Source organism: Nothoprocta perdicaria, unplaced genomic scaffold (assembly GCF_003342845.1).
Source record: "Nothoprocta perdicaria isolate Ctin4 unplaced genomic scaffold, notPer1 scaffold_141, whole genome shotgun sequence".
Taxonomy (NCBI): Eukaryota; Metazoa; Chordata; class Aves; order Tinamiformes; family Tinamidae; genus Nothoprocta; species Nothoprocta perdicaria.
Window position 1 is genome coordinate 462,744 of NW_020454550.1, and position 15,052 is coordinate 477,795.

Below are 15,052 nucleotides of genomic sequence, written 5' to 3' on the forward strand. Positions count from 1 at the left end.
AAACTGCATAGTATTTCACCAGACATTTTTAAAGCTGTCCCTAATTTAGCTGAGCAGAATAGCCAAATATTGCTCATTGATGTCAGTAACTGACTGAAAAAAAAGACTTTAAGACCTTTTAGTGAAATAACTCTGAACTTTCAGCAGTACAGCTTGCTTCAAAATATCAGCCACCACGCTCTGTGTTTTAATAAAATAAAAATGTAAAAGCTATTTACATAACTCTTTCAGAACCACATTTGTAAATCTATAATTATTTTAATATTAATATTAATGCAGAACAACTCAAATGTACAGTACTGCAATAGTGCAGTTTTTAAGAAACTGAAATGTTGCAATGAAAAAAGTAAAGTTTCTAGAGATTCCTCTTCCTTAATCAAGCTCTCATTAACTACAGAAATAGTTTTGCCTCAGTTGGAGAGGGTCATAATTTGGAATAAGATTATGACAATGAGTTTGAAGTTTAAGATGGTCTGAATAAGACATAATTTGGTAAGACAAATTGTGAGGCCCCTCCAAGTTCAACCTATGCAAATATTTTCTGCCTATTTTTACCTAATATGCTTAAATTTGAGCCTTGAATATGTGTTGATCTATTTTGATTAGAGAGAAGTTCATCAAATACCTAATTTCAGAAAGTAAATTCTGAACATGCTTAAGACATCACAGAATCTTACACAATATATTTTGCTGCAGAAATGARGTGGTAATGATGCTGTCTCACTGAACACCCTTCACTGTTCAATGCCACAGAGGAAAGAGTGACGGGGCTTTAGCTTCCTTCCCAGCCCAAGGACAGATGTGGGGAGGGAAAGTGTATATCATCCATTTTCCCCTACAACTGACTACTGTTGTAACCTGCTCTTGCTGTTGAAAATGGGTTTCAATGCAGAAAAACTTGCAGAAGAAAAAACAATGCAGAAGTCTTGGTACCAGAAGGAGAATGAGTAAGTTGGCATACCACTCTGAAGCTTTGGGACACTCAGTTGAGTATTGATTATTCAATAAATGCCTCATACCAGATGAATTAAAAGTCAGTTGTGGGAACTGACACTTATTTTGTTCTTATTTTGAYGCCAGCTCTTCACTTATGCTGTGAAGTGGCACGGGATGTCTCTCTACCTGGCTACTCAATATCCTGGCACTTGAGATATAGTCATGGAAAGTAGCTGATACAGATTGAAATGCCCTGTGGCTGAGAAAGGGCTATCTCCTATTTATGGTMTCTGGGATTCCAGCTGACTCGAGAGGAAATGCAGATACATTCGTCTGTTCTTCTTACTGGCTGTCTCTAGATGGATGATCCTTAGCCAACGAAAGTGTCTCTCTATTGACCATATCAGGCAGATACCTCTTGTGTCCAAAACATTCTCATGAGGACAGGTGACGATTTTTATGAATCTCAGTGTCTAACCCGAAATAGACTTTTGGCATCCTGATCTTAGTAAAACTCTTAGGTTAGTCTTTACATTCTCTGATTTTTTTTTTTTTTTGTAATAATCACTTCTGTAAAATACTTTTTACAACAGTTTTGCTTCAAAAGGTACTTAAAGCCACCTTTAGAAGAATTGTAATTCATACTCAAAGGTCATTGGCAAAATACAAAGATTGCCATTTACTTCAATGGGCTTTTAAACAGGTTTGGTGTTTCCTAGGGCTTCTAGAGAAAAAAAAATGAAAGATGCACTTGTTGAACCAAGCTTTCTTTAAATTTCTAAAGTTAATGTGGGTTTGTTTCTTCTATGTTTCCATCTTTAGGATATTACAAAGCTTTAAAAATGCTTTTTGAAAATCTGTTATGTGGTCTCCTTAGCTATTTGTTCTGCAGAATGTCAATGGTGTTCAGCCTGAAGTGCTTCTTAATGACTCTCAGATGCATTTCATTAAGACATTTTCATCTAGCAAAGTTTTTTTWAAACTTTCTCTCACCTCCAGTATCACATCCTTTATGATAACTACTCACCCTATTGCCTTATTTTGAATGTGTTACCTCTTTACCTACCATGGAGGAGAGAATGGGGCTCTACAATTTGAATTTTGGAGAGAAGAGCAAGAATGAAGTAAATAGCTATTTGATGTCTGTCTTTTCACAGTAGCACAATAGCTAATTCCTAGGGCCTCTGACCTTTCGGTGTCCTGCAACAGAGTCCTTGCATTAATCTGTTGCTTATCTGTCACCTACCACATTTGATATTTCCAGCCTCTGCTTTCAATTATCAGTCATTAGAGGCAGCACTGAGTAATTTCAGGAGAAAATGCCCAGAACCTTTGACCTGCTTCTGTGAGATAACCACAAGTGTTCACTGTAGATAAACTATCATTTCATTATATTCAAGATGTAAACGAGTGTCGTTTGTAGTGTATCAGCTTACTGTAACCTTTATCACCTTGAAGTGATTAAAACTGCCTGGTTTACTTAGTGCTTATGCAAAGAATTCAGAGTCAAACAGTGAAATTCAGTGAGATTAGTGTAAGTGGCCCCTGACATTCACATGGTCTGCAAGACCCTTGGTTTTCTCTTGATATGTACATTTAGTAGTTAAACAGTGACATTAAGTGGGTTAGTGAAGCTTCACCATGTGCATTCAGTCAGGATCTCACGATCTTGCACTGCAAATCAGCATGTTACAACATAGTTTTGATTTGGTCCTTAGTTTGACAAAACAGCTTTCACTTTCCACCAGGACACAACATACCAGCCTCTTTGGTTGGTCAAAGGCGAAATACATGGCTAGTTGCTAATGAAAGAACACTAGCCATAAATTGTTGTGTAAAATAGTGTACTCACTATTTTACATAAGTGAGTATTTGTGATATTTCCCTAAGCTACGTTTTGCTTGATGTAACCGGAGTGCTGAATATGGTAACTTCAGGTGGTATTTTTAAATTGATGCTAAGAATCCTGATCAATGAGAGCAAATGAACTTTCACTTAATCAGCCAATATTTTATTGGCACGGATATACTAGGCTATTCTTAGTTAGAAAAATTATATTCCTCTGATAGTTTAAAATGTACTTGCCCAGTTTTCCAGTCAACTGTTTGTTAGATGCTATGATCAAAACCAGGAATAGATGCATTTTGGTAGATGAAAAGAATAATGTTGGGATGACACAAGAACAATAGTGAAAAGTAAAATGAATGTAATTAAAAATCTTATTCTACATTTTACAGGCTGTCACTGCTGAAAGCTCTTACACATGAAATAAAGATATTGAGGCATAGCGTGCCACAGCAATTTGTGCTATTCCAGCAGAACAAAGGAGCTGAGAGATAACCTGACTAAGCATTYAGTGTTTCTGTTGACAAGGCAGTGATTTGTCCCTGAGTAATGTATAAGGGAACTAGACTTGTGTATTATCCTCAGTATTTAAATATTTATTTTCATTAAATAATGTTTCTCTTTTTTTTTTTTTTAATGACTTAAACTTGTCATTGTAGTCATTAGACAATATTGCACCTTTCTTAGTTGGGGGGCAGTCTGCCATATAATGCAAAATTTTAGCCTGTCCGGATTTGTTTTTAGGTTTTGTACATTGGCCTACAGACATGCACAGTTTGACCTTCTGGCTTCATTGTGGATGGTGGGACTCCCTTGGACTCAGAGTCTTTCACAGTTTGGATTGACTGCTTGTTCATTTGTAGAGCCTGTTATTACTCTGAAGTCATCACTTACCAGTAAATTTTGTCCTAACAAGTTTAGGCCTACACTGGAACATGGATGAGCAATATCTGCATTAAGTACATTAACTGTATTAATTAATTTTGCACTCAACTGGAAATCACGATCAGTATTCTTTCAGCAGTTTTCAGGTCCTGAAAGAACACTATTGATGTTATCACAGCACACTGGAGATTTTTATGTCCAAACTCTAACCTATGTGGACAAAATTACTCTTTCCTAATTAACATTATTCATTCAAATGTATTTGTAAGAAACTAGGCTAAAGAAAATCTGAAACCCAGATAAAAGCAGAACAACATACACGTACTGGTATTTAAAACCTTAGAATCTAATTCTGAAGTGCTTGCTCATATTGTACAGTACATATTGTACAGGTACCCATAAATGCTGGAAAATACTTGAATAAATATTAACCAAAGAGTATCAGAAGTGATTGCTGCTTAATTCTACTTTTAAGATATTTTACATTTGAAGATTATTGTTGCAATTCTGCTATAATACTTGAAATTAGATCTTTATTCCAGAAAAAAAATGCTGACCACTTCACTGCATTTGCACACGATAATCCTTGCCAGGTTCTCTCAGAAATGAAAATATTTACATGAATCAAAAAAATAAAAAGCAAGCAAGTCCAAACCCCAAGTTTGATTTCTCTATCTCCCACTTTAAAACGTAGCAATGGAGCTGCTAAATAGATGGTACCCTGTTTCTCTTCAGTRGCAGCCCATTCATCTTCAGAAGCAGAACAGCCAGTTTATGTGCCTCTGCCTCTTCTCTGCTTTACTTTTTCTACATAGTGTAAGATGGCAAACCCCTGGAAGCCATATATGCATTTGAGCCAAGGAAGTCTCACATTAGGAATTATCCTTTTGTAGAGAAAGTTCATTTTAACTGCAGTAAAGAGTGTTCTTATAGCCTATACATTTTATTTTCTGCGGTTCTTATGGCAACATAGATTTGCACATTTTAAAGAATCATGATAATGTCAGCAATGACAGATTGTATTTTTGAAAGCATGAAAAGGAAGTGTAGGACTAGATATAAGGTAGCTTAAGTACATCTCTGAGAATGAAAATACTTTCGTAACTTTAGCTCTGAGCTCCATACTTTCATAACTATGGCATTTTATGGCTCTCCCAAAACTTGGTTGTTTCTATTTTGCGATCCTTTTCATATATTACATTCATAATTAATTACATTAATTTTCATATATTACATTAATACACATACTTACATGTACAAGTACATATTATTTTGCATTTGTGTTTATATTTTGTATCAGTTTAAAATATGTCTGAATGTACATGTAGGTATGTGCATATAAGTATAAATATGTGTATTGTATATTGTAATATTTTATTGCAGAATTTATGTTTGCAACATACTGTAATTTAGATGTGTGCTTTTTCAGGCCTAACAGTGCTTCCCTCCCAGATCTACAGAGTATCAGTACTTAAGCCAAGCAGATGACAGGAGTTTAGTGGGGCAGTGTTTGGTGGAGCTGGATGCAGTCATATATGTTTAGCTCCTTATCTAAACTGAAACTCATGTATGGATGCTTTAGSCTTTGTCCATCTTTGGTGAACAAAAACACCTCCATGACGAGGCCAATAGAAGAGCTTGTGAGCAGCCACAGGACATAGAGCAGTACCTTGTTCAGAGACCAAAAACGTACTCTGTGGGAATGAAAACTACAAACGTGCAAAATCCAAAATACTAATCCCATAAATTGGTCTCCAGTCAATATCTTGGCCTGTAGTTTTGCTTGTTAGGTTAGAGCACTTATTCTGTTAGAAAAGTCACTCTTAATTCTGCATCTGCGCTGGGTGTCTTACTCCAAATCCCTACAAGTCTGGCCCTTCTTTACAAGCCTATGCAACCCAGAGCAAGCGGAAAGCCTCTGGCTTTCCCTTGGGAAATGGTGGCAGCATCTGGAGTGCTGGAAGCTGCCGCTGCAGCGTCTCGGAGGAGCCTTCTGCAGGACCCTGGCTCCAGCACCGTGCAGCCCTCCTCACCATGCCTTCCTCTTGCTGCTGCCAGCAGGACCCTCGTGCCATGGCTTCACAGCGTGCTGATTTATACCATGCAGCTGCTTCTTAAATGGGTGGGAGCTGTACTCCAGTTTAGCATCACTTCTGAATTTATTACGTTGAGTGGAAGCGATCGGCCTTCCTCCCCTCTGGCCATTTATTCCTGCAGCAGGATTTTTCAGATTGGACAATGTGCCTGACATTACTGTTGCTGCACTTATGACTGAACTCAACTCCTAAATCCTTTCACAGGTTTTAGTTTGCCCRTATTTCTAGCTACTTTAACAACATGCCCTCTTTCAGCTTTTTTTTTTTTATATTCTTTCCACTCCGACTTCTGGAATTTGTATAAAAGCCACTGAGAGTTTTTCCTTTTGAACTGAAGACACTTGGCTTGTGGAATTTCCTTTGACTGGAAGTATGTCTGGACTTGTGGTTTTATGATTTGCACAGTTTTGTATTGTTCTGTTTGTTTACTTCGAAGCCCAGGGAATGCTCCGTTAATCATAGGAAATGTGCATTCATTCCACCTCTCTCACTTAAATTCAACTCTTTTTCGAACAGTTGAAAGAGACAAGGACTTTTCTCATCAACGAAGACACTACAAGGAATTTCGATTTGATCTTACTCAAATCCCACATGGAGAAGCAGTGACAGCAGCTGAATTCCGGATTTATAAAGATCGGAGCAACAGCCGATTTGGGAATGAAACTATTCAGATTAGCATATATCAGATCATCAAGGAATACCCAAACAGGTATCTTACTTGTGTGCATGTGTTAGGTTTTAAATAATGTCTTATCAGATGATAAGTGATTCAYGGAGTTTGCAAGGTGTTATTGCTGTCAGCATGGTTTTGCATGGTACTAATTCCGAGTGAGAATAAAACATATCTTCAGTATAATTTGCTCTAGTGTTATGGAGAGTTGCATATTGAATCTCACTAAATGATTTGCCAGGACAACACTCTACTGCTGCAAGCGAAGAGGGGCAAGGATGAATTTCTCAGAGAAAGGTAGAATCCCATCCACAGTTTGGGGCTGGAATGGGGAAAGGCACCACTTGCTGACACAGAGGTACAAAGAGCAAGATTTGTTTAGCTCCTTAAAGGCAGATAAATTTTTCAGTTTTGTTTATTTTTGAAGGAGCATTGCTTTTGTGCAATGCTTTAATTTGTGCAATGTTTTAATATTCTATAGAATGTAATTAAACAGATCAAGTCATGCACTAACATTTGGATGATAAATGCACATTTAGTACTAAAATGTAGCAAACTGAACATTAAAGCAAGTAAGACATTGCCCATGAACAAATCTCTAGTTATAAGTTTGCAGAACACTCTATGCCACACATTTCCAAGACAAATCCAAGTAAATGACCATATTAGTCCTCCACAGCTGAAATTACCACTAAAAACTGTTAGGAATTCCATGGCACTTCTAAAAAAAAAAAAAACAAAAAAACCATAATTTTCGGTTTGTGGCTGGAATGTTGAACATTTTGAAATATAATTGTTGTATGTCTTTTCTCAACAAAGTTAAAAAATAGTTTTGAGACAAATAAAAACTCTCCCTCATCCTGGAGCAGATAACACATTTCCATTTTGGTCGTATTTAAACAAAGCAAAGAAAATGGTAGCCTCAACTTGTCCCCAGGCACCAGGGGCCTCTACAGGACAGAGTTTAAATCCTCTTTCTGCTCACAGTGACTTCAGSTTTTACATTTCAGGAGAGAACCTGAGCATATAAACATATAAAATTGCTATGGTATTTTTCTTTCTGGCCCAATAAACAGTGATGCATTTTATATCAAGCGGATCAGAACCAATAACAAGAGGGAATGAACTCATCCTTCCAGAATATCTTCTGCTTCTTGAGGTTCACAGTGCAGAAATTGCTTTCCTCTGTGTGTGCYTTGCAGAAGTGCTGTTGACATATATCCTCAAAGAAGCTTCTTGGAAGGAGGGAGGTTGTAGGGAGGCAGGAGTCAATCTCTTCTCCTGAACAACTACTGATAGAACAAGAGGAAATGGCCTCAAGTTGTGCCATGGGAAGTTCAGGTTGGATATTAGGAAAAGAATCTGCATGGAAAGAGTGCTAAAACATTGGGACAGGCTGCCCAGGGAAGTGGTAGAGTCACCATCCATGGCAGTGTTCAAGAAACGTGTAGATGAGGCACTCAGGGACGTGGTTTAGCAGGCATGGTATTGAAGGCCTTGTGGCTGGACTAGATGATCTTCATGGTCTTTTCCACCATAGTGATTCTCTGATTCTAAAGTACAGGAGAGAAGAGAGTGCATCTATTGAAAAGGCACAAGTCAAGGCTAGGGTGATGTAAATTCTGTAAACTCCAAAGGTTGGTGTTTTTTAGGAATTAGTTGGTAAGGTTAGTTTTCTGAATCATCTAGCATTTTTTCCCCCCGTGTTACCTATTTTTTTTTAAACGAGGGAAAAGTGCTTGCTTCTTGGAAACAAGGTCACACCTTAATAGTATCTGGCCATTTAAACTGACAGTGGCCTCTATGCAATTAGTGATGGCGAACCAGTGAAGAATTCTACTGATTTCTTTCAACGTCCCATCAGCAAAGCACACTAATTACCATTTATAAACATAAAAGCCCCAAGTTGATACTGGAAAGRGACATACACAACAGTATAGTTTCATCTATTTGTTTTTTACCAGTGTACCTGAGGAAACTTCAGACTTCTTAGTCTAATGGTCAAGTGTTTACTTGCTATCGGTGGTCTTGCCAGTCTCTCCTTCTATGTGGAGTAGAAGACCACAAGCTCTTCCCCCATATTTCAAACAAGGAACATTTTSCTCGTTTCCGAGCTGCTTCTTGATGCCTCCAGACATACGAACTCCCAAGAATATTTTATCACTGATGTTGGAAACAATATTACWGCTTTTGCTTTGGAGTTCAGACCTCATTAGCATTATTCTTGACTTGTTGCCTCAGTTTTGTCCTACTTATGTATATGAGATTTCAGATGAAAATTTCTTAGAAGCTGCAGATGCTCCCAGCTCCCTACTAGTGTGATGCTACAGCAAAACCACTCATTTCAGCCCTGCTCTCAGACCTTATACAGGGATTTTGAGTGTCTGCTAGACTTCTACAATCTGGTATTCACTTCTGCTATGCTTGTAGACCAATAGTGATCATAGGTTATGGATTTTGAGTTGCAGACTAAGGATTACTTTGTATTTTATGTTTTTCTGTCTCTGTGGCAGTATGGCCTCTTAAGTGTGTACATTCACTTGGAATTTGCAGAAAGGACAGTGTTTCAGATTGAAGTTTTCTATTTATTCTACAGAAATGTGTAATGTACAGACAACGGGAAGGCAAACTTTCCTACATAGTCCTGCCAATATACTCCTGCCCTGATCTTTTCTCATGAAAAAAGTAAAGTACTCTAACAGGCCAAATGCTTGCTCAAGATCTGATGGCAACTAACTACTAATTAGGGTCTTATCTAAAGACCCAAGGATGCTTCCYACATTGAGAAATCCTCAAGAGGAGGAATGAGGTGAGAGCTGAAGCATCATTATGGGGATGGCCTATTGCATAGCAATGATGATTTTTTTTCTGGTCTAAAACTTTGTTAGGTTTTAAGGAACAATAGGTGATTTGTTCCATCTTTACTTTCTCAAGTGATCCAGGAGATCTGGAGCTCCTTAGACAGTTAGCCAATAGACTTTCTGCTGAAATTCTTTACCATGGTAGCATTTCTGTTGTAGACTGGCCCTTTGAGACCAGTTTTAGGTCACTAAGCTTAAACATGCCCCATAAACGTAAAGCAATCAGCTGTATTCTGCTGTATATGTTCACTATTGTATTTCAGGCTACTTATGACATAATACTTTACTTTTTTATTATGTGTTGTAGGTTATTTTTTGAACAGATTTTTTAAAAAAATTAGAGCCAAAATTTGCAGCTGCTTTTCATTTTAAGTGTGAGAGTTTTTGCTTTTCTCAAAATGAAGGAGAATTTTGAAATTAAAAATGTCACAAAATATGTTGATAGATCTTAGTGAATGACTCTAGTTTATGGTGAAATAGTGATACTGGAGCTATCACTACATTTATAATGAATTGTGAAGAAAGAGATTTTTTTTTTCCTGACATATTTTCAATTTATGTAGTACATTACATGGTTTAAATCATTAACATTCATTTAGAGAATTTATTTTCTATTCTTTTGCCTGTTCTTGAGAATCAGTCCTAGTTTTCTGTTTCTTATTTAGTATGTGGTTCATTAGTAATGGTAATAGTTGAGACTAATCTACTCATTTGAGTCTGTGTACCCATTGTTTCTGCTGCAGGACAGAATAATAAAGTCACATTAAGGAAGGATTCTGAGAAGAAATTTGTGCTTTATAAGAATTTCAGGGCTGTATTCATTGGTAGTGACCACTTCTTTTGGCATAAGGAGCATAGTTCCTCTCAGATATTTTATTCAGTCAAAGCTTAATGTAGAGCCGAATGAATACGTACAGAAAATAATTATGTATTCTCACAGAAAGTAAAATGTGCATTTTACAATATAGCCTTGCAATATTGTCAAATTTTTATTCCAAACATCTATATACTTTTCTTTAAATTTCCTCAACGATACAGGAAATATTAACAAATAGCTATCTTAAAAACTGTCTCTTTCAGATCAAATCCCTTCTATTTTAAAGTTCTGATAAAATTGCTTATTAGAGAAAAAGAAAGGCATTTAAGACTCCAGAGAGTACCATTTATGAGCTTGTGCTACGTTGTTAATTTGTTCAGCACTAGCATAGCAGGTCAGGCTTGTTAGAATTGCAGGAGTGTTTTTCATATTAGCTCCAGAGGGAGAAGGTGTATTTTCTCCTTGTGTGGTCATTAACGCAGCCTGCTAGGATAGCAGTTGCAAGATCCAGTTYAATGGAAGGAAAAAAAAGGAAAAGGTAGAGAAAGCTCTTCAAATTTTCATAGCAAAAGAAAAGAATACTGTAAAATTTGAATTCTGTATCATTTCTGTTCTCTTTAACCTGACATTTCAGTTACTTCTTACACTTAAATAAATTAGAAAGTTCTGTCAGTTTTTTTTGYGCTTAGTTTCGAGTGTTGAACAATCACAGTTTCAAGAGCTACACAAAGATTTCTTTTATTTTCTGTTCAAAAACTTTTTGGTGCATTTAAAGTAGTTAATAAGTAATTACCAGTCAGGACACTATGATTAAGCGGCATTAGACTGCAATGACAAGACCACCATAACTTTAACTTCATTTATTATACAGACATATATTACATGTCTTACTTTCTTGAGTATGTGCTCATGCTGTCTGTAAGGTAATGGTACCATTCCAAGGCTTGTATAAGTCATCTGTCTTTAGTTGACTTGGACAGTCAAAATATAGAAAAAAATATTTATTCTAGCATACTAGTGTTTTGATTACAGAAAAGAAATTAGTTTCTGTAGCTATAGATTTCATTTAAGGAGGCTAAAAGGTGAAAGCAATTTTTAATAATGCTTTGTAGGAGGAGGGTAAAATGATCATGAGTTAAATATCTTGTTTTTAGTTTGGTCATTGAATGGCATTATTTGTAATATAGATGCTAATTGTGTCAGGAGATACAGAAACAGAATAAAGAAATGAACCATATGACACATTTACTAGAATAATTATACTAACTCCCTGAATATTCCTTCTGAATTACTGGATAGTTTCACAAGAACAAATTTCAGAATATTTCAGGAAACTGATGGTTGAAATGTATGTCATTGAATAGATGTATAATTTCTACTTTGCTGTATRTACTTATTTTCTAAAAATAAGTAATAATATTAAACTGTCTAAACAGTCGTATATTCATGTTTTGTCATGTGATACAAATGCTGTCATAGGTTATTAATAACAGATTTTTTTAGCAATGCTTGGCTTTTCAACTTTGGTTGAAATTGTAATGCGATTTTGACTTTTTTATCCTTTTCACTGTACAGTTTATAAAAGTTTATCTTCCTGAGACATTCTAAAATTGAAAGACAAATCTTTTACGAACAATCTTGATTTTTTGCTTTGTGTGTGTTATAACAGGAAGCCAGATTTTTCAGATTTCTCAGAACCATAWTTTTTTCTTGCTTAGACCCATTTCAGAAAGACCACTAAGAGAAATACCTGTATTATACTTAACAATTTTATTAGTTATAGCATATGCTGTACTGTCGTGATGAGGACCTGTCAAAGGATTATTCATTTGGACTTGAGAATGATATTGTCAGCAAGAAAATTAGAGACAAAAAGTAATATTTGAGTGCCCTAATTCTCTATTTTCCTTACCTTAGGGATGCAGACTTGTTCCTGTTAGACACAAGAAGAGCTCAGGCTTCTGATGTGGGCTGGTTTGTATTTGACATTACTGCGACCAGCAATCACTGGGTCATTAATCCACAGAACAATCTGGGCTTGCAGCTCTGTGCTGAAACAGGCGATGGTAAGACAACTATAGATGATAATTCTGTATATGCTCTCATGGTCTGTTTCTGGGCAGCATGTATTTTAACTCCAAGGGATGATAATTCACTGAGAGTTCAGAAGAGAAGATGGTTTTATCCTGCTGTAGCCATAGCCATTATACCTTTATATATTCTCAATTCTGTAGAATATGACAATTGTAAGTCTAAATTGATTCTAAAATTAAATTAAACAAAATTTGGGATAAAAGCTCTTATATAAAAATCAAGTTTCATTTTAAGGTTCTTCCACTGGTGACTGAATACAGACATTCAGGAGACTCAAGCAAATTTGTGGGATTTTTGTTTGTTCAGTTTCTAAAGATGCTTCTGAGCTAGAGCATGGACAAAAGCATAAAGAAACCTCAGGACTGCTCAGAAATTATCTTATAACCCAGCACTACTGCTAGAGAAAAGTTAAGAACAGTGTAATGTGGGAAATATTTTCTAWTTTTTGAAAAAACAATTGGATTTAAAATCTTTTTATCTTGAAATAGGTCAAAAATTGAAATCTTGAAAATTTTCATTAACTGAAAATTGGAAAGAAAATTATCAAATTAATCAAATTTATAGTTTTTTTAGTTTAAAATTAAACTAAATTTATCATATCCATAAAAAAGTGAAAATGCATCTTGATGGAAAATAATATTTTTAGAAGAATTGTCTGTTACTTAGACTTCTTTAGAAACTAATAAAAGGAGTGTGATATACTGTTTTCTCTGAGATGATTCATGTAATCCACACTACTTTACAAGCAAACTTTTAGATTTAGTTCTTTCTTGTCAAAAAGCTTTTTATGTCAAAGGTTGGTTGCCAGTTAATCTAAACCTTAGCTGACATAATGTTAATGAGTAGCAGAAGAAATCCTGATGTGAGCATTTTTATATATTTTTATTTATATAAATTTTATATAAATTTATATAATTTTATTTATATATATTTATATATATATATATATATATATTTCCTGTTTGCTGTTTTCGGTCTATGTTTTCTCATTGTTTTTGATCTGAATTCCCCCTTGGGCTCCACCAGGCCGTGGACAAAACTGCTTGGGCTTTTTCCACAAGTGCTGGCGAGTTATATAAAGATCACCGTGGCCTCTGAGAGTCATCGTGCTGAGAAAAGGAGCTTGTTGACTTCGGCCTGGGGGSACATAATATCTCCTTTGCCATCCCAATAGGGTCATGCAAAAGGAATGCTATGGAGTGGAGCACCTTATTGCTATGTCCATCAGTGGTCCCTCACCTGAGTGCAGACTGCAAAGGAACCACTCCAATCCTTGCAAAGCTGCGTTCAGCTTCAGCCCTCACTGTTGTGGGGAGGTGATACCTCCGTCAGGCATCCAAATTAGGTGGGCTGGCATCCACCCAGTTTTCTGGCTCCAGTATAAACTCCCATCCCTGCCTTTTTTTTTTTTTTTTTTCCAGGAGGTTCAAATGGATGAATTCTCGAAAATTAAATAGCCATGAAAGGCATTCATTAAGAAACCCTGGAACTAGAAATAGTCAGAGCAATTTGTTGGTTCTAGCCTTGAGATTATATTGGTTCAGTAAACATTAGGAAAATTTGTATGGGTAAAAGGAAACCTTTGGATTAATACACTGAAGAAATTGTAAAAGAACTGCTTTATGTAAATATTTCCTCTGTCTTATTCCCAAGATCAGGAAGGTGATAGATAATTTTCTTCCATAAATTCCGAAGCCACAGACAGCTCTACCTCCTGCACTGTGCTTATTTGAATTTCTCTAGRTAGTTACTCTAGTGAGGAGGGAATTCCCTTCTTTTCTCAGTTTCTGCTCAYTTTTCAGTTTATTCATAGAAGGGGAGTGTCATTTTAGGGACTAGACKTTTCAAAACTATAATAAAGAGCTGTGCTGTTGCTACTTCAGCTTAGCATAAGTAAAATTATCCTTTCATGCTCTTACAATTTTGCTCTTAAGGCTTTGATTATTTTTATTGGGTTGTTATTTCTTCTGGAAGCTATTAGAAACACCAGCAGTTGAATGACATGTTTGTGTACAGATGGAACATGAAGTTTTATACATGACTCAGTATGTAGTGGGTCCTGTCCATAGCACAGAGAGCCCCACCCACCTTTCCGACAATAATTTTTCTCTGAAAGCTCAGGGATTAATTCGAGCCAATTGAAAAACCTTCCACTGGCTTAAGTGAACTTTAGGCTGTGCAGCTCTGAAGGACATTTCTTCATGCCTTCAGCTGGCCATTGAGTTGTGTCTACAAGACTGGTTCTGCCACAGGACCCAATGGGACTTCTATAATAAGCTTCACACAAATCTATTGCAACAAAATAGGATTCTGTTAAGCGAGAGGGTTCACATTTAAATTATTCAGATGTTGCTTTGGGCTCCTGAAATAAAAAGTCTGTAGATGCACAGTAATTTTTTTAAAAAATTTATTCATATAGCAGCTTTAAAATGGAGCACCAGTAATTATTGAGACTCTGGGAAGCCCCTATATTGTTATCATTATCATTACTAGTGATCTTTCTTATAGTCATACTTCAGTGAATTTTCAGGCACTTAGTTGTGTAGATATATTTCCTTGATGAAGAAATTTGATTTCCCCAAAGATGGGAATTTTATTTTCCCTAAAGATGACACATAAATAATCATGATGTCTACATGAGGAATAAAAACAATTTTGTAGCTATTTAAYACAACAATTTGATAAAAAACAAGTTTGGAATAAGTTCTGGTTGCTATAATTCATATATTCTCCCCTTTGAAAATACTGCAAAAGTACAGAAGGTCACATAACATAGGAATGTGCTGTCTTTTTTTCTCTAAGACAGTATTTGGTATCATACACATCTTTTTAGCGTGAAATGTAGACT

At 36.0% G+C, this 15,052-nt stretch overlaps 1 protein-coding gene across 2 annotated transcripts in view; it reads left to right on the forward strand.

Annotated features, from left to right (window-relative positions):
• Positions 1-15,052, forward strand: part of BMP5 (bone morphogenetic protein 5) — a 53,330-nt gene that overhangs the window by 14,524 nt on the left and 23,754 nt on the right. For both annotated transcript variants that reach the window (XM_026034290.1, XM_026034291.1), the window contains exons 2-3: positions 6,279-6,471; positions 12,028-12,176. In XM_026034290.1, the coding sequence (XP_025890075.1) occupies positions 6,279-6,471; positions 12,028-12,176 (342 nt within the window). The remainder of the gene's footprint in view (positions 1-6,278; positions 6,472-12,027; positions 12,177-15,052) is intronic.